We start from the raw sequence: 20,362 nt of genomic DNA on the forward strand, positions 1-20,362 counted from the left end.
GGGGCGTGGCTGGAGCTGGGGGGCGGGCACGGGGGCGGGGCCTGTGGCGGGCGGGCGGGCGGGCTGGCGGGGGAGGAGCCGGGCGGAACGAAGCGGCGCCGGAACCTTCGTGCGCGGCCGCCGGGGCCGGGACCGCCCGGAAGCTCGGGCCGGGCTCCGCCGCGCCCGCATGGACCCGCACCGGGACCCGGGCAGCGCCGCCCTCGCCGGGCCGCCCCCGCCGGGTGAGCAGCCGCCGGCGCGTGGCTCTCGGGGGGGCGGGCTCCCCTTCCCGGGGGGGGGTCCCAGTGCAATGGCCCCCTTGGGGCAACTGGCAGGCGGCCACCAGGTGCCGTGCCCCCCCCGCCCCCCCCAGCCTGCGCTTGTCGCGGCCGAGGAGCCCGGCGGCCGGGCCTGCTCTGCGCTCCGACCGCGCGCCTGGCTCCTCTGCGCCCCGCGTCCCTCCACTGCGGGGCCCGAAAGCGGCCGCGGGCCTCCACGGCCGCCTGCGACGGGACAGCGGCGTCCCGGGATTTGCTTGAGCGCCTTGCTCGCTTTACTAGCCGCAGCATCGCACTGCAGGCTCGTGTCCATCCTGTGGTCAGTCCTGACCCCCAGGTCCCTGTTGTGCGTAGTGCTAGCCAGCGCAGCGCTGTCCAGCCCATAGACATGCTGTGGGTTTTTCCTCCCAAGGTGGAGGACCGTGCATTCTTCAGTGTTAAACACCATCGGGTTCTTGTCCGCCCGCTTGCTGAGCCTGTCCAGGTCAGCCTGGATCGCCCTCCTCTCCTCATGTGTGGACGCTTTGCCCCAAAGCTTGGTGTCATCGGTGAACTTGGCCAGCCCACTTCTCACACCAACGTCCACATCGTTAATGAAGATGTTAAATAGTGTAGGCCCGAGGACAGAGCCTCGGGGGCCCCCACTGGTCACCACCCGCCACGATGAGTGACTTGTGTCAACCCCCCCGGTCCGACCACGGAGCCAGGTCCCAGCCATTGCACTGTGATGCAGCCCAGGCCGCAGTTGGCCAGTTTTTCTATAAGACAATCCTGGGAAACCAGATCGAAGGCTTTTTTAAAGTCAAGATCTACAACATCGATCTCTTCCCCCTTGTCCAGGTGATCGGTCGCCTGGTCGCAGAAGGAAATGAGATTGGTCAGGCACGACCTACCTGCAACGAGCCCGTGCTGGCCATCCCTCAGGGTGTTGCCGTCAGACAGTCTGTTAAGAACGGCCTCTTTGATAATCTTTTCCAAGACCTTCCCCGGGATAGCGGTCAGGCTGACAGGCCGGCAGTTTGCCGGATCCACTTCCCTCCCTTTCCTGAAGACAGGCACCACATTGCCCTTCTTCCAGTCTTGGGGCACTTCACCAGAGCACCAGGAGCTCTCGAAGACCCGTGCCAGGGCTGGGCTATGATGCTCGCCCGCTCCTTGAGCACCCTGGGGTGTAACCCATCCGGGCCAGCTGACTTGAAGGTGTCGAGCCTCTCAAGGTGTTCCTTCACGAGGTCAGCTTCGATGGAGGGCAGGGGATCTCCCTCACCCGGGCCTCCCTGTCCCACAATGGGCAGGGGCGTCCCATGGGACTGGTGAAAGACCGACGCAAAGCACCCATTTAATAGGTTGGCTTTTTCCTGGGCGGCAGTCGTCGGTTGTCCCATCTGGTTCAGCAGGGCCCAACGTTGCCCTTGCTTTTCCTCCGGCTCCCCACGTATCTGAAAAAGGACTTTTTATTGTAGCCAGTTGGAGTCCGGTGGCAGCCTTGCCTGTCCTGGTTTGCTCCCTGCAGGGCCGGTGCAGAGCAGAGTGCTCCTCCTGGGAGGTGGATCCCGTCCTCCATCCTTTGTAGGCTTCTCTTGTTAGACACAGGAGGACCGCTAGTTCCCTGCAGAGCCAGGGGCTGCTGTGCCCTCTCGCTGCCTTTCCTCCGAGACGGGATGGACTTCCAGGATCGCTCCCTTGAGGAGCAGCCACCCGTCCTGCACTCCCCTCCCCTGGGGCTGTGGCCCTTTAGGGCCTCCCCGACGAGCCTCCCGAGCTTGTCAGAGTCGGCTTTCCTGAAGTCCAGGACTTCTGTACTGCTGACTGACTTCCAGCTTTAGTGAAGGTGATCAGCTCATGATTGCTGTCACCCAGCTTCCCTTCGATCGTTAGGTCACTGATTAGCTCGTCCCCCATTGCCAGTACCAGGTCGAGCAGCGCTTTGCCTCTCGGCGGCCCATAGACTTCTTGCATCAGACAGAGCTCGTCCACGCGCGAGAGGAAGCTTTGCGACCGCCCGGATTTGACCGAGCGCTCCTCCCACGAGACGTCCGGGTAGTTGAAGTCTCCCATGACAATCGTGCACCGGGAGCGCGTGGCCTCAGCCAACTCCCTGGCGAACTCCTGGTCAAGGTCTTGACCCTGGTTAGGGGGTCTGTAGTAGACTCCCACCAGCATTTCCCCCATGGTTTGTAACCCAGAGGGTCTCCAGTCGCCCACCCTGGGCACCAGTGTTGGCTTGCAGGGATGTGTAGCTCTCCTTGACACGAGAGCTACACCCCCGCCCCTTTTGCGTACTCGATCCCTCCTGTACAGGGCACAGCCCTCTATACCCTGGCCCAGTCATGGGTGCAGTCCCACCAGGTCTCCGTTATCCCTATCACATCGTAATTATTTGAGTTTAGCAGGAGGACCAGCTCCTCCTGTTTGCTCCCCAAGCTGCTGCACTCAAACGGGTTCCCCTTTTCGGGGTAATGAAGTTTCATGATCAAAGCAGCCCCCCTTTGGGGTAACAGGGAGCGTCACAATCAAATAGTTCCCCCAAGCTAACCCCCCCCAGCAGAGCTGCTAATGCCCCCCTCTCAGCAGGTGCCACGAGCAGCGCGGAGCAGCCGCCGCCCCCCGGGAGCCACTGGGGTGAGATCGCGGAGGACGAGCCCCCCGAGGGGGCCCAGGAGGAGCCCCCCGAGCCGGGCGACGCGGTGCAGGCCATGCTGGCGGCCGTGGCCAGCAGCCCCCTGCCCGTGTGCAGCCAGCAGCGCGGGGAGCCCGAGCTGACGGCGGGCGAGAAGCGGGCGCTGCTGGAGGCGCTGTACCGCCAGAAGCCGGGGCTGTTCCTGGAGCGCTTCCACCGCGCCCTGCGCCCGCCGCACCTGGGCTGCTTCGCCCACCTGGCCGGGCGCTACGACGTGGCCTTCTACTGCGGCGAGGTGCAGCGCGCCGCCCGCCAGGCCCACGCCCGCACCCGCACCCGCAACCGCCGCTACGCCGCCCTGCAGCAGCTCATCCGAGGTACGGGGCCGCAGCTCCGGGGAGGGGCGGGCGACGGGGTGCAAACAAGGGGCGGCCCCAGGTTTGGAGTGGGGTGACAATGAGGGGTCAGAGGTGAGGGGGACACTCGCCTGCCCCCCAGCACCCTCCCTGTGCCCGCAGACGGCGAGTACTTCAGCAGGGGGGCCATGCGGGCGCGGGCCCCGCTGCTCTACCAGCAGTACGTGGGGCGCTACCTGAGCGAGGCGGAGCGGCGCCAGGAGCTGGCGCAGGACCGGGCGCGGGAGCGGGAGCAGGCGGGGGGCTGCCTGCTGGCGGGGGCCCTGCTCGACTGCTACCAGGAGCAGGAGCTGCTGCGCGCCCAGCAGGAGCAGGAGGAGGCCTGCCGGGAGGAGGAGGACGAGGACGAGGACAGCGAGGAAGGTCTGTGTGCGGCCCCCCCACCCGGGCTCTCTCCCCAGCTCGGGGGGGCTCCGGAGGGTTCATGCCTCAGTTCAGGGGGGCTCACTTGGGTGCGACACCCCCAGTTACAAGGGGAGCGCCCGTTTGAGCTGGGGGCCCGAACACCTGGGCTCCCGACTCGGGGGGTGGCATGGGGGCTGCTGGGTGACGACGGGGGGGCTGGGAGCCTAGGCTGCGGGGTCGTAATCCCAGCCTGGGGGGTCAGGGGTCACAGGAGGTTAACGCTGCGGCTGAAGCCAGGACTCAGGGCTCCTTTGCCAGCTCCTGGGGGGTCTGCTGTGGCATCAGGGCCCCGTCTCACCCCCGCATCTCTCCCCTCTCCCCCCCAGATGAGGAGTCGGAGGAGGACCCGGACGCCTGGGTGCCCAGCGCCGCGGAGAAGGCCTTCCTGCGCCAGGAGTTCACCTCCCGCATGCACCAGCACTTCCTGGACGGCCGCGACGGCGACTTCGACTACAGGTGGGCGGCCCGGACGCCGCGGTCCCCTCCCCGGGAGTGGGGGCTGCTGGGGGGGAGCCCGGACGCCGCGGTCCCCTCCCCGGGAGTGGGGGCTGCTGGGAGGGGAGCCCGGACGCCGCGGTCCCCTCCCCGGGAGTGGGGGCTGCTGGGGGGGAGCCCGGACGCCGCGGTCCCCTCCCCGGGAGTGGGGGCTGCTGGGGGGGGAGCCCGGACGCCGCGGTCCCCTCCCCGGGAGTGGGGGCTGCTGGGAGGGGAGCCCGGACGCCGCGGTCCCCTCCCCGGGAGTGGGGGCTGCTGGGGGGGGAGCCCGGACGCCGCGGTCCCCTCCCCGGGAGTGGGGGCTGCTGGGAGGGGAGCCCGGACGCCGCGGTCCCCTCCCCGGGAGTGGGGGCTGCTGGGGGGGGAGCCCGGACGCCGCGGTCCCCTCCCCGCGGTCACGCCGGCCCCTCCCTGCAGCGCGGTGGACGACAACCCCGAGCTGGACGACCTGGACATGGTGGCGCGGGACGAGGAGGAGCGCTACTTCGACGACGAGGAGCCCGGGCCTGCCCTCGACCCCTGACCTCTGATCCCCGACCTCCAGGCTGGGATCCCGAACCCCGCTCCCCTCCCCGCCCCCGCTGGATTGGGACCGCTCCCTCCACACGTGCACCCGAGCCAGGGGCCCGCGCCCCCCCCGGGTCAGAGGTCAGGACCTGGGGGGCATTTGGGGTGGGGTCTCTGTGCACCATTAAAGTGGGATTTGGTAGCACCGCGCCCGTTTGCCCGTCACCTGCGACACGGGGCAGGCGGGGGGGCCGGACGCCCGGGTCCTCCAGACCCGGAAGGGGTCGGGGGCAAGAGCCGTTCCCCCCCTCGCCCTCTGGCTGCCTGCAGCTGCTGCTCGGGGCCAGCAGGGGGCAGCACAGGCCAGGGCTGGCATGTGCCCCCCCCCCCCCCACAGTCCAGGATCGGGCCCGGATCAGGCCCGGCGCCTCCTGGAGGAGGCTGTGGGCAGGGCAGGGCCTGGCCCTGCTGTGGAGGGGGGGGTCTCGCTCCCCCTCCTCTACCCAGGCTTGTTGCCAAGGAGCTGTTTGTTGCTCCCTGTCGCTAGGCAACATGATGTCACCCTGATGGGGGGGAGCCCCTGGTGGGGGGGAGCTCTGCAGGGGAATCCCCTCCCCCAGAGCCAGACCCTGGGTCCCATCCCTGCCAGCTGGGGGAGGGGAGGGGCTGAGGGGCGAGAGCAAGAGGGGCTGCGGGCCCCGACCCCTGGGTTCTCCCCCCCGGCTCTAGGGGGGCAGCGGGCCCGATGGGTAGAGCAGGGGGGGCCTGGGAGCTCGGACTCCCGTCTCCCTCCCCCGCCATGACCTCACCGCCCGTGGGAGGTCCCGCTCCGGCCGGTTCTTTCCCAGGGGAAGAGCGAGGGGGGGCCGGGGGGGAGCACTCTGGGGAGATGACATCACCAGCCGTGGGTGTGGGATATTCTCATCCCATGTCATTAGCTCGTTATGTCCCGGGTGGGGGGTCAGGAACCAGGGCCGGTGGCAGGGGGGGCACCGGCTGGCCGGTCAGGGAGAGATGGGAGGGGAAGGGTCCCGGACACCTGGGTTCACCCCCGGGCCTGCCCGTGCCCCCCCGCTGCAGGGCCCAGGTCTCCGCGTGCCTCGGTTTCCCCTCTCATCCACCGCCATGGCGGAGCACCGTCTACACTAGGGCAGGGCTGAGCGCCTGGGTTCCCTGGGCGGGGAGCGGGGCCGGGGGCTTGGTGCAGGGTGGGGGGCTGGGACCCCGACACCTAGGCTCTTCCCTGGCTCGGGGAGGACGGCAGGGCCCAGTGGCGGCACTGAGTCAGCCCCGGGCCTGGATGCCCCTGAGTCACCCCGGGGGGGGCACATTCCTTCCCCCTTGGTCAGTGTCTCGGGCTGCCTGCCCCCCACGCAGCTCGCTCCTACCCCCTGGAGCCCGGTCTGGGCTCCCAGCGCCCCATCCCCCCCGCCGCCCTAACCCGCTGTCCCGGGGGCTGGGGGAGGCGCCCAGCACGGCGGGGGAGCCTGGGCGCCGGGGGTCTGCTCCCAGGCCCGGGGCAGGGGGAACGGGGCCTAGCCGGGGGGGGGGCGGCTGGACGCCTGGGTTTTATTTCCGGCAGGAAATGACTGCCCGGTGGGTCAGACCCAGCAGGGCTAGTGGTTAGAGCAGGGGGGTGGGAAGCCAGATGCCTGAGTTCTCCCCCCACCCCGGTCTGGGAGGGGAGTGGGGCCAAGCGGGCGAGGGACGGCGAGCCCAGAGTGGGGGAGCATGCCCCCCCCCCCCCCAGCGCCAATGCAGCAGGCACTCGTTAGGCTGCTAACGAAGGCCGGGGGCGGCCGGTCATGTTTACGTCTGGAGCTGCCCGCAGCCGCAGGGAGGCCCAGCCCGGCTGCGGGCACCGCTGCCAGCGTGGCGCCCCCGGCCCCCCCAGCTGCGGCCGGCGTGGGGGGGGCAGGGCCAGGGCTGCTCAATGGGCCTTTCTGTGCCACCGGCGCCACCTCCACCCCACCCCCCCAAGTGCCCCTCGGCCCCCCAGCAGCACTGCCCGGCCCAGCGTCCTAGACCCCACACTGCAGGGCCCCAAGGAGGATTCTCCACCAGCCACTGCCCCCCCCAGGGCAATGGTACCCCTTCGGGGAGGGCTCTTTCCCCCCCCCCCAGCTAGGGGCTGGAGGCCAGGTGGTGTTGGGTCTTGGTGTTGCGGGGGATTTGGGGAGAGGGTATGCAGGGGACGGGGTCATACGAGTGTGTGTGTGCACAAGTGTGTGTGTGTGTGTGTGTGCACGCGCACAGACATCTGTGTGTTCCACATACCTGGGGGGGGGGTGACACCTGGGTTCTGCGTGTGTGTGTGTGGGGGGGGGGGGGGTTGTACATACACGTGTGTGCATGTGCGTCTGTCCTGGACACCATGTGCGTGAGTGTGTTCTAGACCCCGCGTTCCCAGTGTGCGTGTGTATGGGGGGAGGGGGTTCTCCTGCACTATCAGACGCTACAAGTGCGTGCTCATGTGCACACACGTGACACACTCCCCCCTCCCCCCCGCTGCTCCCCCAACCAGCAGCTGCTTCCGCTTTCTCTTCCGCAGGGTATTTATAGCTGCCCCCCCACCCCTTTCCTGCCGCCCCCCCCCCCCCGCCCCCCCCCATATCAGGCCCAGGACGGGGGCACCTGGTGGGATGGAGCTGTTGGGGCGGGGGGGGGGGGGGGGGGGGTACAGCCAGACACCTGGGTTATGTCCACAGCTGGAAGAGGGAAGCAAGGCCTAGTGGGTTGGGCCGGACGCCTGGGTTGACATTTGGGAGGGCCACAGGCCTGGTCATAGCAAGCCCTGTGTGTCTAGACCCCGACCCCCCCCCCCCCCCCCCCCGGCCCTGCTCATGGGGGGGGGGCGGAAGCCCTCGGCTATTTTTAACCCCGCGGGTCCAGGTTGTTTGTCCGGAGCCGGAACCACCTTGGGGGGGAGCGGGGGGGGAGGACGCAGCCATGACCTGCGCCCCCAGCCGACAAGGGCTGAGAGAATGGCCTGAGCCCAGCGAGACCCCCGTGCTGCCCCCCCACGGGAGACAACCCGCGTGTCCTGGCCCCAGCCCCAGAGTAGGGGTTGGGGGGGGGCACGTCCGTGAGGTATTGCACCCAGTATTGGGGGGGGGGGGTCCATGGGGGGAGGTGGCTTTATTCATGCACACGCATGTTTGTGACTGTACAGGCACGCACAGACATAAACACACAGCCTACAGGCCCCCCCCCCACCCCCGCCAGGTGCTGGGGGGAGAAACCCGTGCCCCCACCGCTCATATTCGGCCCCTTGGCTGGTCACCCCCTCCCCACCCAGCTCGGTGTGTGCATGGGCAGGGGGGGCACAGACCAGCTCAGGCACCCGGACACCTGGGTCCACGCCCTGCCAGCCCCCAGCTCCAGGCTCAGCCCTACCCCCGCCCCCCCTGCCCTCCCCAATAACCCAGGACACACGGACACAGGTCAGGGCAAGGCTGAGCCCCCCCCCCAGCTGGCTGCACTCCAGGCTGTGTAGACCCCCCCACTCCGCTGCATCTCAGGGCAAGGCAGGGCAGGGGCGGGCGGGGGTCTCTGTGCCCCTCGGCACCCTAGAACCAGCTGCACCCCAGGCAGGTGCCCCCCCAACCCTGCTTCCCCCCCAGGAGCAGCCCCCTCCGGGCCCAGCCCCCCCACGCCTGGCGCACAAACAGGAAGTGGCGCCATGGCCCAGACCTGCCAATTTGCTGGAGCCGCGGTAAATATTTACCCGCTGCGTCACCCCGGGGCAGGGGGGGGGGCTGCCAGGCTGGGATGCAGCCAGCTCTGGGGTGGAGCCGGCAGCCCAGTAGAACAGAGGGGGGCTGGGGTCTCCCAGCCTTGTCCCCCATGCCCTGGGCCTCGGCTGGGGGGTGGGGGCAGGATTGGGCCCTTGGACGAAGCCTGGGCCGAGACCCCGGGCACGTGCGTTCTCCCCGCAGTTTTGCCAGGGGAGGCCGAGCCCCCCGGAGCGCGATCTCCCCCCGCCCAGGGAGGGGAGTGAGGCGCAGGGGTTAGTGCAGAGACCCAGACACGTTGCTCAGAGCAGGGACCGGAGCCAAGCCGGCTGCCTTTAATGTTACACACATGACCCCCCCACACACCGTGTACCACCCCCCCACCCCCAAAATCCAGTGCCCATGGGGGCAAATACGCCCACCCAAACATGCCCTCTTTTTGGGTTGCCCCAATGGGGCGGGAGGGGCAGGGGATGCAGTTTAGGAGTGAGGGGCACCAGCAGGGCGGGGGGGGCAGGGGCTGTGGGTTGGGAGTGAGGGGCACGAGCAGGGCTGGGGGAGGAGTTGGGGGAAGGACCTGGGGGTCAGGAGTGAGGGGCACTGCCCCCTCCATTACCCCCCCACCCCCATGTGTTCTTTTTGAAACTGGAAATTGGGGAACCCTCCCCCCCACCCCCTGCCCGTGTCCAGCCTGGGAGGGTGGAGGGGGCGGAGTCTGCAAGAGGAAGGGGCATGCAGCTGGAGGCAGAGCCCCATGGGCAGTGGGTGGAGTCCCAGAGCCAGCTGGGCCCGCCCACTGCGGCCAGGCCAATGCCAGTTGGCTGGCAGAGCAGGAGGTGGGGCCAAAACTGCCAAGGGGCGAGCCTCTATTCAGTCAGAGCTCCACCCTTCACGCATAAATTAAGAGTGTGTCCTTATAAGGCCGCAGAAGGTGCCAGGACCCACGGCAGCATCGGCTTAAATTAAAATCCAGGGATTCGGGGCCCCGTTAAATAACTCTAACCCCCCCCTCCTCCCTCCCCCCCTCAAGTTTACCAAAACCACGAGATTTCCCCCCAAACCCCTCTAGAAAACTTACATTAAAAAACCTCTCATTTAAAAAAAACCTCTCATTTTTTTCCTTTAAAAAAATAACCGCTTTTCCCCTCGTGCTTTGCTGAGGGGTGGGGGGGGGAAGAGTCTGAGTCCAATGGGAGGCGGGCAGGGGCGGAGCTCTGGGGCCCACCAGCCGATCAGCTGCACTTGCAGGAGCGGACGATCATGTTGGACAACTTCTCCACCTTGGCTTTGCGGCCCACATAGTACACGATGGTCAGCGGGTCGAGGGTCTCGGGGGCGCAGCATGGTGCGGCCGAGGCACCGGGGTTGTGCTGGTTGTACAGTGCCAGCACCTGGGGGCAGGGGTCAAAGGTCAGGGTCAGGGCTGCACAACCCAAGCCACCCCCAGCCCAGAGCAGGGAGAGAACCCAGGCGCCCATCTCCCCCAGCCCCGGAGGACCCGAGCGTCAGGGCACCTTGCTATACTGCGTGTCGGAGCTCCAGATGTAGGGGCAGGCGCCGGTGCACAGGTGGGCCCAGTAGCCGCGCGGCTCGTGGATCCACTTCCACTTCAGGTCCTGGCGGAAGTCGATGTAGAGCTTCCGCACGCAACAGTTCTTCTCTTCCGTCCTGGGGGGTGGAGGGGGAGGCATGAGACCCAGGCGTCTGGGTTCCCAGCACCCCCCGCTCTAGCTCTTCCACTCCCAGAGAAGCCATGTGTCCAGGCTTCCCTTGCCCAGCTCTACTCCCCTAGCCCCCACTTCCCTTTTCAGAGCTTGGGAAAGAACCCAGGTGTCTGGGCTCCCAGCGCCCCCCGCTCTAGCTCTCCCGCTCCCAGACAACCCAGACGTCCAGGCTCCCAGCCCCCCCTGCTCTAGCGCTCCTGCTCCCAGAAAACCCAGGCATCTGGGCTTGCCTTGCCCAGCTCTACTCCCCTAGCCCTCACTTCCCTTTTCAGAGCTTGGGAAAGAACCCAGGTGTCTGGGCTCCCAGCCCGCCCTGCTCTAGCTCTCCCTCTCCCAGACAACCCAGGCTCCCAGCCCCCCCTGCTCTAGCTCTCCTGCTCCCAGAGAACCCAGCATTCTGGACTTCCCTTGCCCAGCTCTACTCCCCCAGCTCCCACTTCCCTTCTCAGAGCTCAGGAAAGAACCCAGGCGTCCAGGCTCCCAGCACCGCCCCCGCCAGCCAACCCAGGGAGAGAGCCCAGGCGTCTGGCGCACCCGAAGCAGTAGGCAGTGTCGGCGGCGGCACGGCGGTGCCGTGGGCTCTGCAGCTGGGCCGCGCGCTCCGGGGGGGTGGCGGTGGCTAGCAGGAAGGGCAGACGCTGCCCCTGCATCTTCACCTTGCCCATGTCGCCCCGGAAGGTCTCGAACCCTGCGAGGGAGGGGAGCAGGGGTCAAAGGGCAGCAGTGGGCTGGGCAGAGAACCCAGGCATCTGGGCTCCCACCCCCCACTGCAGGAGGAGAGGACCCAGGAGTCCGAGCGGCACTCACCATCGATCTGGAAGAGGATCTCGGCGGTGCTGTGGTCGTCCTCGCAGGAACAGTGCGGGCTCAGCTTGAAGAAACCCCAAGGCTCTGCAAGGGGGAGGGGGAGGTAAGAGGTTGCAGGACCCAGGCATCCGGGCTCCCACCCCCACCGTTGGGTGCAGCCCCCCAGTGCCCTGGCCCTGCGTGGGACCCACACCTCTGGGCTCCTGGCGCAGAGGCAAGAGCAGACTGTGGGGGGGTGGGACACAAAGCCACGGTCCACCCCCAAACCAGCCACCCCCAGTGCCATTACACCCAGCCTAACCCCCACCAAAGCCAGTCACCCCCAGCGCTCACCGTGGCCCGCGAGCCAGAAGCGCAGCGCGTCGGTGACGTCGAAGGCCAACCACTGCGGCTCGGGGCCCAGCGCCACCTCCCGCGTCTCCACGTAGCGCCATGACCCAGCGCCGAATTTCTGGGAGGGATAGAAGGAGTTAATGCCCCGCGCAAATGCCCCAGACCACGCCCCCTTCCTGCCTAGCCCCACCCACCCTGCATGCCCCTCCCCCTACCTGAACACATCCAAGCTCCATGCCCTGGCCCCTTGGGGGCTCCCCCAATCCCCTACACCCCTATCTCTAAATCCTTGCCCCCTCCAGCAGCTCCTTCCCACCCCCCGCAGGGACCGCCAGGCCACGCCCGCCACTGGCCCCGCCCACCTGGTAGAGCTCCACGCGCTGCGCCGCGGGCGCCTGAGCCGTGTAGGGCTTGCGGAGCATGCGCAGTTCGGCGCCGTGCAGCAGTAGCTCGGGTCCTAGCGCCGCCCGCAGCGCCGCCGCGTCGAAGCGCAGCTCGTAGCTGCCCTGCGTGCCCCGCACTGAGGCATTGGCGGCCCCCGCGCCCTCTGGGGGGGGTGGGGAGGACAGTCAGGTGGGAGGGGGCACGGGCACAGCCTCCCCTTCAAATCCCCCCCATTGGGGTGTTCACTCTGGAGCGGAATGATGGCCTCCCCTCAGCCCGGAGAGCCCAGGTGTCCTGGCCCCCACCCCTGCAGGTCCTGACTCAGCCCCGGATGCAGACGGGTCCCGGCCCCGGGCGCTGCCTGCTCCGGCACGGCCCGGACGCCTGGGTCGGGTCCCTGCCCCGCTGGGGGGGATGGGAGCTTGGGCGCCTGGGTTCTTTCCCGCCCCCGCTGCGCAGCAGGGTGGTCTATAGGAAGGGGGGGAGCCCGGACGCTTGGCTTCTTACCCCCACCCTTCGCTCCGGGGTGGTCTATAGCGGAAGGGCCGGGAGCCGTGGACGCCTCCGGGCTCCCCGCTGCCCCCACCCCCATCGCATCACACGCCCCTTGCATGTCAGGGGGGGCGAGGGGGGTCGCTGGGCCCCCTCCTTCCTCCCACAGGCCCCTGCTGCCGCTGATAAGGGCCGTGCGGTTTGGGACGAGGAGGCACTTCCTCCCCTTTGGGGCCTCCCAACCCCCCCCCCGCCGCCCCCCGCGTCCGGGCTCCCCCCACTGCAGACACTCCTGGAGGAAGGGGGGTGTGTGTGTGTGTTTGGGGAGGGGGGGGCAAGCAACCCAGCTGCCCCCCCCCCGGAATCAGGGGAGACCCCAGGCCTAGCCCCCTCCCTGAACACGGCAGAGACCCCAGGCGCCCAGCCCTGCTGGGGGGGGAACCAGGGGCACCTGGGGCGGAGGTGGGGGAATCCCTGGGCGGAAGTGCCCCCCCCCCCCCACACACACACACAGGCAGGGTAATTACAGGCTGTGCCCAGACAGGGCCCACGGGCAGGGCCGGGCCGGATCCGCTCCCTGGCGCTGGGGGGGGCAGACGGAGGGGGGGAGTGACTCAAGCTGGAGCGGGGGCAGACCCCCCACGGGGCTGCGGGCAGGGGGCAGACAGCCAAGGCGTCTGGATCTCCACACTTGACCCCCCCAGGGGAAGGGCCTGATCCTGGAGCAGCTGCGCGCCGCGGGGCAGACAGAGCAGCCTTGCCCCAGACCGGGGCATCTGCGTGCTACCGTAATGCACCTAATACCCCGGGCGCTGCCTGCGGCGGGAGCCCGGGGCCAGGAGGCAGACCCCTGCTCGGCTAGTCGGTGCCCAAAGGGGCGCGCTGCGGGTGGGGAAACTGAGGCCGGGCCCGGGCACCGGACCCCTCGCAGCTGCTTCCTGCCCCCGCGCGCGCGGCGCAGCGCATTTCCTTCCTCCCCGCGTCTTCCTGCCCCCTCCCCCCCCCGGACCCCGGCCCACGCGGGACGCGGGGTCCGGCCCGGCCCGGCCCGGCGGCGGCGAAGGCGGCTCACGGGGGCTGGCGGGCGCCATGTCCAGGCGATGCACCTCGTGCGCGTAGTAGTCGTCGGGGCGGTCGCGGTCGCGGTCGCGGGCGGGGGCCGGGGCGTCGCGCGTGGCGTTGTAGAGCGCGGCCACGGCGGGCGGCAGCGGCAGCAGCGCCGCGTCCCCCCCGGGCGCCTCGGGCGGCGCCGCCAGCCGCAGCTTGCTCAGGATCTGGCCCCGCACCGCCTCGATCCGCCGCCGCCGCGCCGCCTCCAGGTCCACGGAGCGGCACGTGGACAGCGCCGCCGCCGCCGCCGCGCACAGCGCCACGGCCACGGCCACGGCCACGGCCCCGGGCAGCCACGGCCCCCGGCCCATCGCCCGCCGCCCGCTCCGCTCCGCTCCGCCCCGCACCCGGCCCCGGCCCTGGCCCCGGCCACGGCCCGCGCCTCTTGTGCGCCGCCGGGCCGGGCCGCCCGCGACACGCCCCGAGTGGGAGCGCCGGCCGCAAGCCCCGCCCCTGCACGGCCAGGACACGCCCCGCCCCGCCCTCCCACGGGGAGCACACGCCCCTTCGCGGGGGAAATCCCTGCGCCTAGAATGGGAGCTCAGCCACGCCCCTCGAGTGGGGCACGCCACGCCCCCTCGCTGACACCCAGGTATCATGGGGGAGCCCCCCCCACCCCTGCAGCTAAGCCACGCCTTCCCGGGGTGGGCGGGGCGCCGCGAGCTATTTGAATGGGGAGGCCCCCCAGCTGTGACCTCCCCCAGGGACCCCACCCCGCCCGGCTCCCAGAAGCCCCCAGGGCCGCCCCACGCGCTCAACCCGAAAGCAGAAGTGGGGGCCGGACTCCCCGGACCTTTCCCGGCCGCCCCCCCCCCCCAGCACCAGCCACACCCCCGCAGCCGCAGCTCCCAGGGAAACCCAGGGCTCCTGCCCTCCCCCCCCCCGCTCTAACCACTAGGCCCGGGGCCCAGCAGGCAGCCCCCTGCTCTAACCACTACACCCCACTGCAAGCGGGGGGCGGGGCAAAGACAGGTCTCCAACCCCTCGCCCCGCCCCCCTCTCCCAGAGGACCCAGGTGTCTGCCCCCTGCTCCTTGCCCGCAGACCCCTCCCCTTCCCAGGCATCCGGGAAGCCCCCCCCCGCCCCCCTTCCCGGCATCTGACCCCTCGTTAGGCTGAGCCGAGCCATGGGACTGGGCGGGGGGGAGGGGGGGTCTCTGCCCAGCCATGGCAGGGGTGAATGGGGGGCACAGGGGGGATGGGAGCCGGCAGCAGGGCGCCCCCTGGTGGGGCAGCGCGGAGGTCATGGCAGCTAGTGGAGGGGGCTTCTTTTGCCCCTGGGGGGCAGGAGGTGCCCCAGGGGAACCTCTGGGCAGAGACAAACTCCCCCCGAGACCTCGTGGTACAAAAGAGCCTTTATAGAAAAAGGAGGGGGGGTCTGTACAAATGGGGGGGTCTCAGAGCCGGGAGGGAATCCTAGTGCAGGGGGGTCTGGCCCCACATCAGCGCCAAGACCAGCAGCGCGGTGGGGGGGCCTCTGTCCGCCCCCAGCCACAGCCCCTCGGCCTTCCCAACCTCCAGGGTGGGTCTGGGGGGGCAGGAGGGGCCCGCGGGGGGTCCATGGGGAGCCTCAGGGGGTCAGAGGGTGTGGCCCCAGGGGAATGGGGGCAGGGAATGACTGTGGGGGGCTCTGTGGGGGGGCCAGGGGATAGTGGGCGGGCAGGGGGAACCTGTGGGCAGTAGCGGGGGGCCGTGGGGGTCTCTGGGAAGCGCCAGGGAGTAAGAGGGGTATGGGGGGGGGGAGGTGTAGCCACAGGGGAACGGGGATGCAGGTAGAGGCCATGGCAAGCATGGGGGGGCTGTGGGGGGCAGAGGGTAAGAGGGACAGGGAGATCCCGTGGGGGGGATCTGTAGGGGGGGTTTATAGGGGGCCCCAGGTGGTAGGAGGGGCATTGGGGGGTCAGGGGGACTCTGGGGGTCCTCAGGGAGCGCCCGTGGGGGGGGGTGGTGCTAGCACTCAACGCCGTAGCGGGCGAAGTGGCGCGGCAGGACGCCGAGGCGCAGGTGCACGGTGCCGGCGGCGGTGGTGCGCAGGCGGTGGCGCTCGGGCGCGGCGGCGGCAGCCTGGGGCTGGCGCAGCTGGGGGCCCCCCCCCACGAAGCGCTGTGCCAGGCGCTCGGGCCACGACCCCCGCGGGCGCCACGTGGGGCAGGCGATCGTGTGGCAGCCGGGCGCCGCTGGCACGTGCAGGCAGCCGTAGCCGTACAGCTCCGTGCGCCCAAACCCGTCCTGGTGCCACACCTGCAGGTGCAGCTGCGGCCAGCCTGAGGGGGCAGGGGCAAGAGGGGATTAGGCAGGCTCCTGCGCCCCCATCCCAAAATGCCCCCGGGGGGGGGCAGGTTCTCACCCTGCAGCCCCTTGGTGGCGAAGTGCACGTCAATGGGGTGGCACCAGTAGGCCACGTCGTCCAGCTGGGGCTGGTCCACCTGCGTCTGCCCCTCCGGCAGCCCTGACAGCAGCTTCCAGGCGCCGCCTGCCAGGGGGGCACGGCCGGATGGGACCCAGGCACCCGCCCCCCACCTGCCCCCACGCTCCCACCACCAGGCCCTGCTCCTCTGCTGGGCCTGGGGAGGGAACCCCTCACCCCCCCCCCCAACAACCACTAGGCCCTAAAGTCCAGGAGAGAACCCAGGTGTCTGAGCCCCCTGCTCTAACCACTACACCCCACTGCTAGCTGGGGGGGGGGAGAGCAAAGCCCAGGCCTGCAACCCCTCGGCCCCCTCCGCTCCCAGGTGTCTGGGCCCCCCCCTCCGCCTGCTCCTTGCCCGCGGACCCCTCCCATCCCGAGGAGCCCAGGCATCCGGGAAGCCCCCCTCTCCCCCTTCCCGGCATCTCACCCCTCATTAGGCTGAGCCGAGCCACGAGACTGGGGGGGGGGGGGGAGGGGGGGCGGGCACCGACCTGCGTGGATGCCCCACTTGCAGAAGAGGCTGGTGCCGGGGAAGCCGCTGGCGCCCACGATCTGACCGATGACGTGCAGCTCGGCCATGGCCTGCGGACCCCGCGCCCGGCTCAGCACCCCGGGGACGAGCTGCCGGTGCCCCCCCCCCCACGCCCAGCCACTGCCCCGCACCCTGACCCCTGCCCCCACCCACTGCCCTGCGGCCCCCTGCCCCGCCCCGCACACCGACCCCCTGCCCCCACCCCCCAGCCACTGCCCTGTACCTTGACCTGTGCCCCCCCCCCCGTGCCCCCCGGGGCCCTGCCAGCTTGCACATGTGGACACATCTGTCACACCTGTGTCTGCACCCCCGCACATACCCCCTACCTTGCACACTCACTCTGTGCACACTCAGTGTAACAACCCCCATGCATGTCGCCACGCGCACTCGCTCGCTCACCCACCCTGCGCGTGCCCCCTTGCACACTTACCCCATGCCAGCCCCTTTGCACGCTTCACTTGTGCCTAACCCCTCACCCACTCACCGTGCAAAGCCCCTTGCACGCTTTACGTGATGACTCCCCTCTTGCAGTTATGCAAAGTCCATTGCACACTCACCCGACACACATCCTTGCACACTCACCGTGCCAACTCCTTTACATACTCTGGCAACACACACACCCTTGCACACACACCCGGCCCAGCCCGTTGTACCCGCTGGCACGCTCCCCCTATGCGCACTCCTTTACACGCTTGTCCCGTGCACGTCCCTTACATATTCAACCTGTGCACACGCCCTTGCACACTAACCGCGCAAAGCCCCTTGCACACCCCTCTTGCACCCTCACCCTATGCACACACGTGCGCCTGCACCCGCAGGACTCCACTCGCCCCTGCACTCCGGACCACTTCCGGATGCCGCTGCCACGGCAACCGGGCAGGCCCCTGCGGAATGCCGGCTTCTGATTGGTCGGAGTACCGAGCGCGCTGACGTATCACTCGCAGCCCCGCCCAAGAGAGCGGGAGGAAGGGAAGAGAGCGCTGCCCGCCATCTTGAGGAGGTCGAACTGCCGCACGGAGAGCGCCGCCATCGTGGGAAGGGAGCACGATGGCCGGGCGCAGCGCCACCTTGGGTGTGGCAAAGCAGCATTGGCCGCAATAGGAGAGCGCCACCATCTTGGGTGGGTCACAGGCCCGGGGGAGGGGCTCCGCCGCCATATTGAGTGTGGCAGGGCCCAGGGGCAGCTACTCTAGGATGCCGCCGTGCATGACCACCCTCATGGGGGTGCCACAGCTCCACCGCAGCCACCCCAGAGTACCACCGTCACCTTTAGGGTACCACAGCGCCATGGAAACCCCCGTGAGGGAGCCACAGGTCTCAGCTGCCTTAAGAGGGGCATCATGGCTCCAGGGCGGCCAGCGTGGAACTGCCCCAGCCCCATGGCAGCCACCCGGGGGTGCCACAGCCCCAGGGTGGCTGTTTTGTGGGGTGCCACGGCCCCTCACTGTACACCTGGGGCAGGCCATGGCCCTGGGGACACGTTTTCCAGCAACAGCCTTGCTGGCAGCCCGAGGTGCCCTGCCAATGCCCTGAGGGCCACGGATGGGCCCTACTTCCCCCTCCCTTGCGCCCCAGCAGCACAGGCCCAGAGGTAGATAGGTCTGCACGTAGCACCCTCGCTCTGCGGCCTGGCAGCCCTATGGGCCTCCACCCCTGCCTTCGAGAGGGGTCCGGGCCAGATCTGGGGCTGTCGGTAAACGAAGAGCCCAGCCACAGCGCCAGGCTTGTTAGGCAGAGGCTTGATAGGATGCTGCCCACACCCCCAGAGCTCATTAAATGCAGCTAACGGGTCCCCCGCCCCAAGCGCCACAGCAGCCGTGGAGAGCACAGGTCCCACCACCCCCTGGCAGCCCCTGCCCCCCAGTCCAGCCAGTGCCCCTCACCCCCAACCCACCGCCCCCTGCCCGTGACCAGAACCAAGGGGAAGACTGGGGGTGGGGGTAGGGAAAGGTGGAGAGAACCACCCCCCCCCGGGGATGGGGAAGCCACCAGTATACGTGTGTACACACACACACACACACACACACAGGTAACCAACCACAAAAAACATGTGTCATTAAGGACAAGACAGATGCTTGGGTGCTGGGGGGCAACAGCACAGACCGTGTGCTCTTTATTTGGGGACCCCAATGCCAGAGCAGGCCCCCCCATCCCACCAGAACACTGGGTAGCCCCTGGGCGGAAGCACCCCTCACTCCCACCCCTCCGCCCCCACTGCTGCCCCTCACTCCCGACCCACAGCCCCCCCCCACCTTCAGTTCAGCTGCCCATTGCTGCCCTGAGGCATGTCCTTGCCCCCCCCCCCCCCGGGTCTGCGGGGGTCCGGCTCCCCGCAGGGGCCTCAGCTCTTGGAGAACTTCCTTCTGGCCGAGTCACGGTAGAACTGGAAGATGGTGTCGGTGGCGCGCTGAGCCAGAGCCAGGCACTGGTGTAACTGGGAGGAGGAATAGAGGTCAGGGCTGCACTAGGACCCCAGTACAGGCAGGCAGGCAGGCAGCCAGGCCCCTCCCCCCCAGGAGACAGGACCCCACCCAAGGCATGCTGGGATTGCCGAGCACCCCCAGCCTAACGGGGACGACGGGGGCGCTCACCTCCTTGGCAGAGCAGGCCCCGCGCGTGGTGGAGAGCAGCAACCTCTTCTCCGTGCTCTCGAAGGCGAAGGTCAGCACCGCCCGGGCCTCCTGCGGGGCAAGAGTGTGACCCCAGGCGTGCAGGCTCCCCTCTGCCCCCCAGCAGCCCCCCTTCCTCCTGCAGCCTCACACCAAGGAGCGATCCCGTCCTAGATTTTAGGCCCCCCCCTTACTCCACGCACGAGGCATCGCCCCCCTCCCAGAGAATCCAGGCGTCCGGCTCCCATCTGCTCCCCCATCCCTTACACCCCCCCCCACCTTCTCCTGGCGGGCGCTGGGGTCCAGAGCGACGGCGCCGTCGGGCGCGAGGGCGCAGGTGACCCCGCAGAAGAGCGAGCGCAGGGGCAGCCCCGCGTCCAGCAGCGCCAGGCAGGCGGCGTTCAGGCAGCACGACAGCAGCTGGGCCCGGGGTCAAGGCCAACGACCCGGTCCCCGGGGCCTAGCGGTTAGAGCAGCCTCACCCCCACCCCACCCCCCGTCCTTCCCAGGGGGCCCGGCGAGGTTGAACGATGACGAGGGGGGGTGCATCTCTGCCCCCCCCAGGGCAGGATACGGAGCCGGCGTCGCTGACGACCTGCAGCACGAGGGTGACGGAGGAGCGGGGGTGCAGCTCGCCCAGCAGCGCCGCCTCGCACGCGCGCCGCACCATCTGCTCCCGGCTCCGCTCCAACACGCCTGCGGGGGGTCAAGGGTCAGCAGGAAGCCCCGCCCCCCGTGACCCTCCAGGGAGGGCATCACCCCCCAGTGCAAAACCCAAGTGTCCAGGCCTCTGTAGGCGCCCCCACCCCGTCACGTGATGGGGAGAAGCCCGTGCCCTCCCCCCCACGGCACGGAGGTGGAGGGCGGGGAATGACCCCGGGGTCAGGGGTCACCTCACCGGGGAGCCCCACTTTGGGCCGCAGCAGCACGTCCAGCGCGGCGCGCTCGGGGCTCTCGCGGCTGCTCCGCACCTCGGCCGGGCCGTAGACGCCCGCCAGCACCGACGTGTCGCCTGCGGGGCACCGGGGTCAACGGGGGCGGGGAAAGCCCTTAGCCCCGCCCCCACGCTCGAAGCCCCGCCCCCGCACCCTGCACGAAGGCGGCGGAGCCGTCGGGCCGCGACAGTAGCCCCTGCTCCACGGCAAAGGGCCGCAGGGCGCAGCCCGGCTCCGGCTCCGAGCCCATGCCGCCCGCACGCGCAGCTTCCGCTTCCGGGGCAGCCTTCCCCTCCTTCCCAACGCGGCTCCTGCCCAATCGCAGCGTCTCTTACGCGCAGTCCCCGCCCCTCGAGGCGGGTGGGGGGCTGGAACGCACGGCAGCCAATGGATGCGCCTCTTGGGCGCCCCTACCCCGGATAGGCCGGAGAAGCACGCGCCCCTGCCAATCACGGCGCCCAATGGGTGCAGGCCCCGCCCCTCTCCCTGACAGAGGGGCCGGGCGCGGCCCAGCCAATCAGCGCGGCGGGGTGCGCGAAGCCACGCCCCCTCTCCCTGACAGGGTGTGGCGTTGTTCCTCGTTAGCCAAT

The 20,362-nt window shown here is 69.5% G+C and overlaps 4 protein-coding genes across 6 annotated transcripts; 1 reads left to right on the forward strand and 3 right to left on the reverse strand.

Annotated features, from left to right (window-relative positions):
* Nucleotides 1-95: 95 nt before the first annotated feature.
* CCDC97 (coiled-coil domain containing 97) lies at nucleotides 96-4,905 on the forward strand. 2 transcript variants are annotated; one of them, XM_059718727.1, is made up of 5 exons: nucleotides 96-224; nucleotides 2,832-3,257; nucleotides 3,399-3,659; nucleotides 4,028-4,157; nucleotides 4,614-4,905. In XM_059718727.1, exons 1-5 carry the CDS (start codon nucleotides 170-172, stop codon nucleotides 4,717-4,719), a joined length of 978 nt encoding a protein of 325 aa, XP_059574710.1. In that variant the 5' UTR covers nucleotides 96-169; the 3' UTR covers nucleotides 4,720-4,905. The 2 variants fall into 2 exon arrangements, with proteins under 2 accessions (XP_059574710.1, XP_059574711.1); XM_059718728.1 differs by having other exon boundaries at nucleotides 2,835-3,257.
* A 3,834-nt stretch (nucleotides 4,906-8,739) lies between these two features.
* On the reverse strand, nucleotides 8,740-13,668 carry TGFB1 (transforming growth factor beta 1). Its single transcript, XM_059718721.1, has 7 exons — nucleotides 13,250-13,668; nucleotides 11,664-11,848; nucleotides 11,302-11,419; nucleotides 10,969-11,052; nucleotides 10,696-10,849; nucleotides 9,952-10,105; nucleotides 8,740-9,828 (listed from the first exon to the last, which is right to left on the reverse strand). Exons 1-7 carry the CDS (start codon nucleotides 13,596-13,598, stop codon nucleotides 9,670-9,672), a joined length of 1,203 nt encoding a protein of 400 aa, XP_059574704.1. The 5' UTR covers nucleotides 13,599-13,668; the 3' UTR covers nucleotides 8,740-9,669.
* Nucleotides 13,669-14,626: 958 nt separating this feature from the next.
* B9D2 (B9 domain containing 2) lies at nucleotides 14,627-17,132 on the reverse strand. 2 transcript variants are annotated; one of them, XM_059718733.1, is made up of 4 exons: nucleotides 16,713-17,132; nucleotides 16,188-16,278; nucleotides 15,634-15,759; nucleotides 14,627-15,550 (listed from the first exon to the last, which is right to left on the reverse strand). In XM_059718733.1, the coding sequence occupies exons 2-4, from the start codon at nucleotides 16,273-16,275 to the stop codon at nucleotides 15,237-15,239; spliced, it is 528 nt and encodes a 175-aa protein (XP_059574716.1). In that variant the 5' UTR covers nucleotides 16,276-16,278; nucleotides 16,713-17,132; the 3' UTR covers nucleotides 14,627-15,236. The 2 variants fall into 2 exon arrangements, with proteins under 2 accessions (XP_059574716.1, XP_059574715.1); XM_059718732.1 differs by having other exon boundaries at nucleotides 17,016-17,128.
* A 1,392-nt stretch (nucleotides 17,133-18,524) lies between these two features.
* On the reverse strand, nucleotides 18,525-20,072 carry EXOSC5 (exosome component 5). The gene is made up of 6 exons (XM_059718731.1): nucleotides 19,926-20,072; nucleotides 19,736-19,849; nucleotides 19,412-19,533; nucleotides 19,117-19,257; nucleotides 18,820-18,909; nucleotides 18,525-18,662 (listed from the first exon to the last, which is right to left on the reverse strand). Exons 1-6 carry the CDS (start codon nucleotides 20,020-20,022, stop codon nucleotides 18,570-18,572), a joined length of 657 nt encoding a protein of 218 aa, XP_059574714.1. The 5' UTR covers nucleotides 20,023-20,072; the 3' UTR covers nucleotides 18,525-18,569.
* Between the last annotated feature and the right edge of the window lie 290 nt (nucleotides 20,073-20,362).

The sequence above is a fragment of the Alligator mississippiensis genome, chromosome 15, assembly GCF_030867095.1.
Source record: "Alligator mississippiensis isolate rAllMis1 chromosome 15, rAllMis1, whole genome shotgun sequence".
Lineage (NCBI taxonomy): Eukaryota > Metazoa > Chordata > Crocodylia > Alligatoridae > Alligator > Alligator mississippiensis.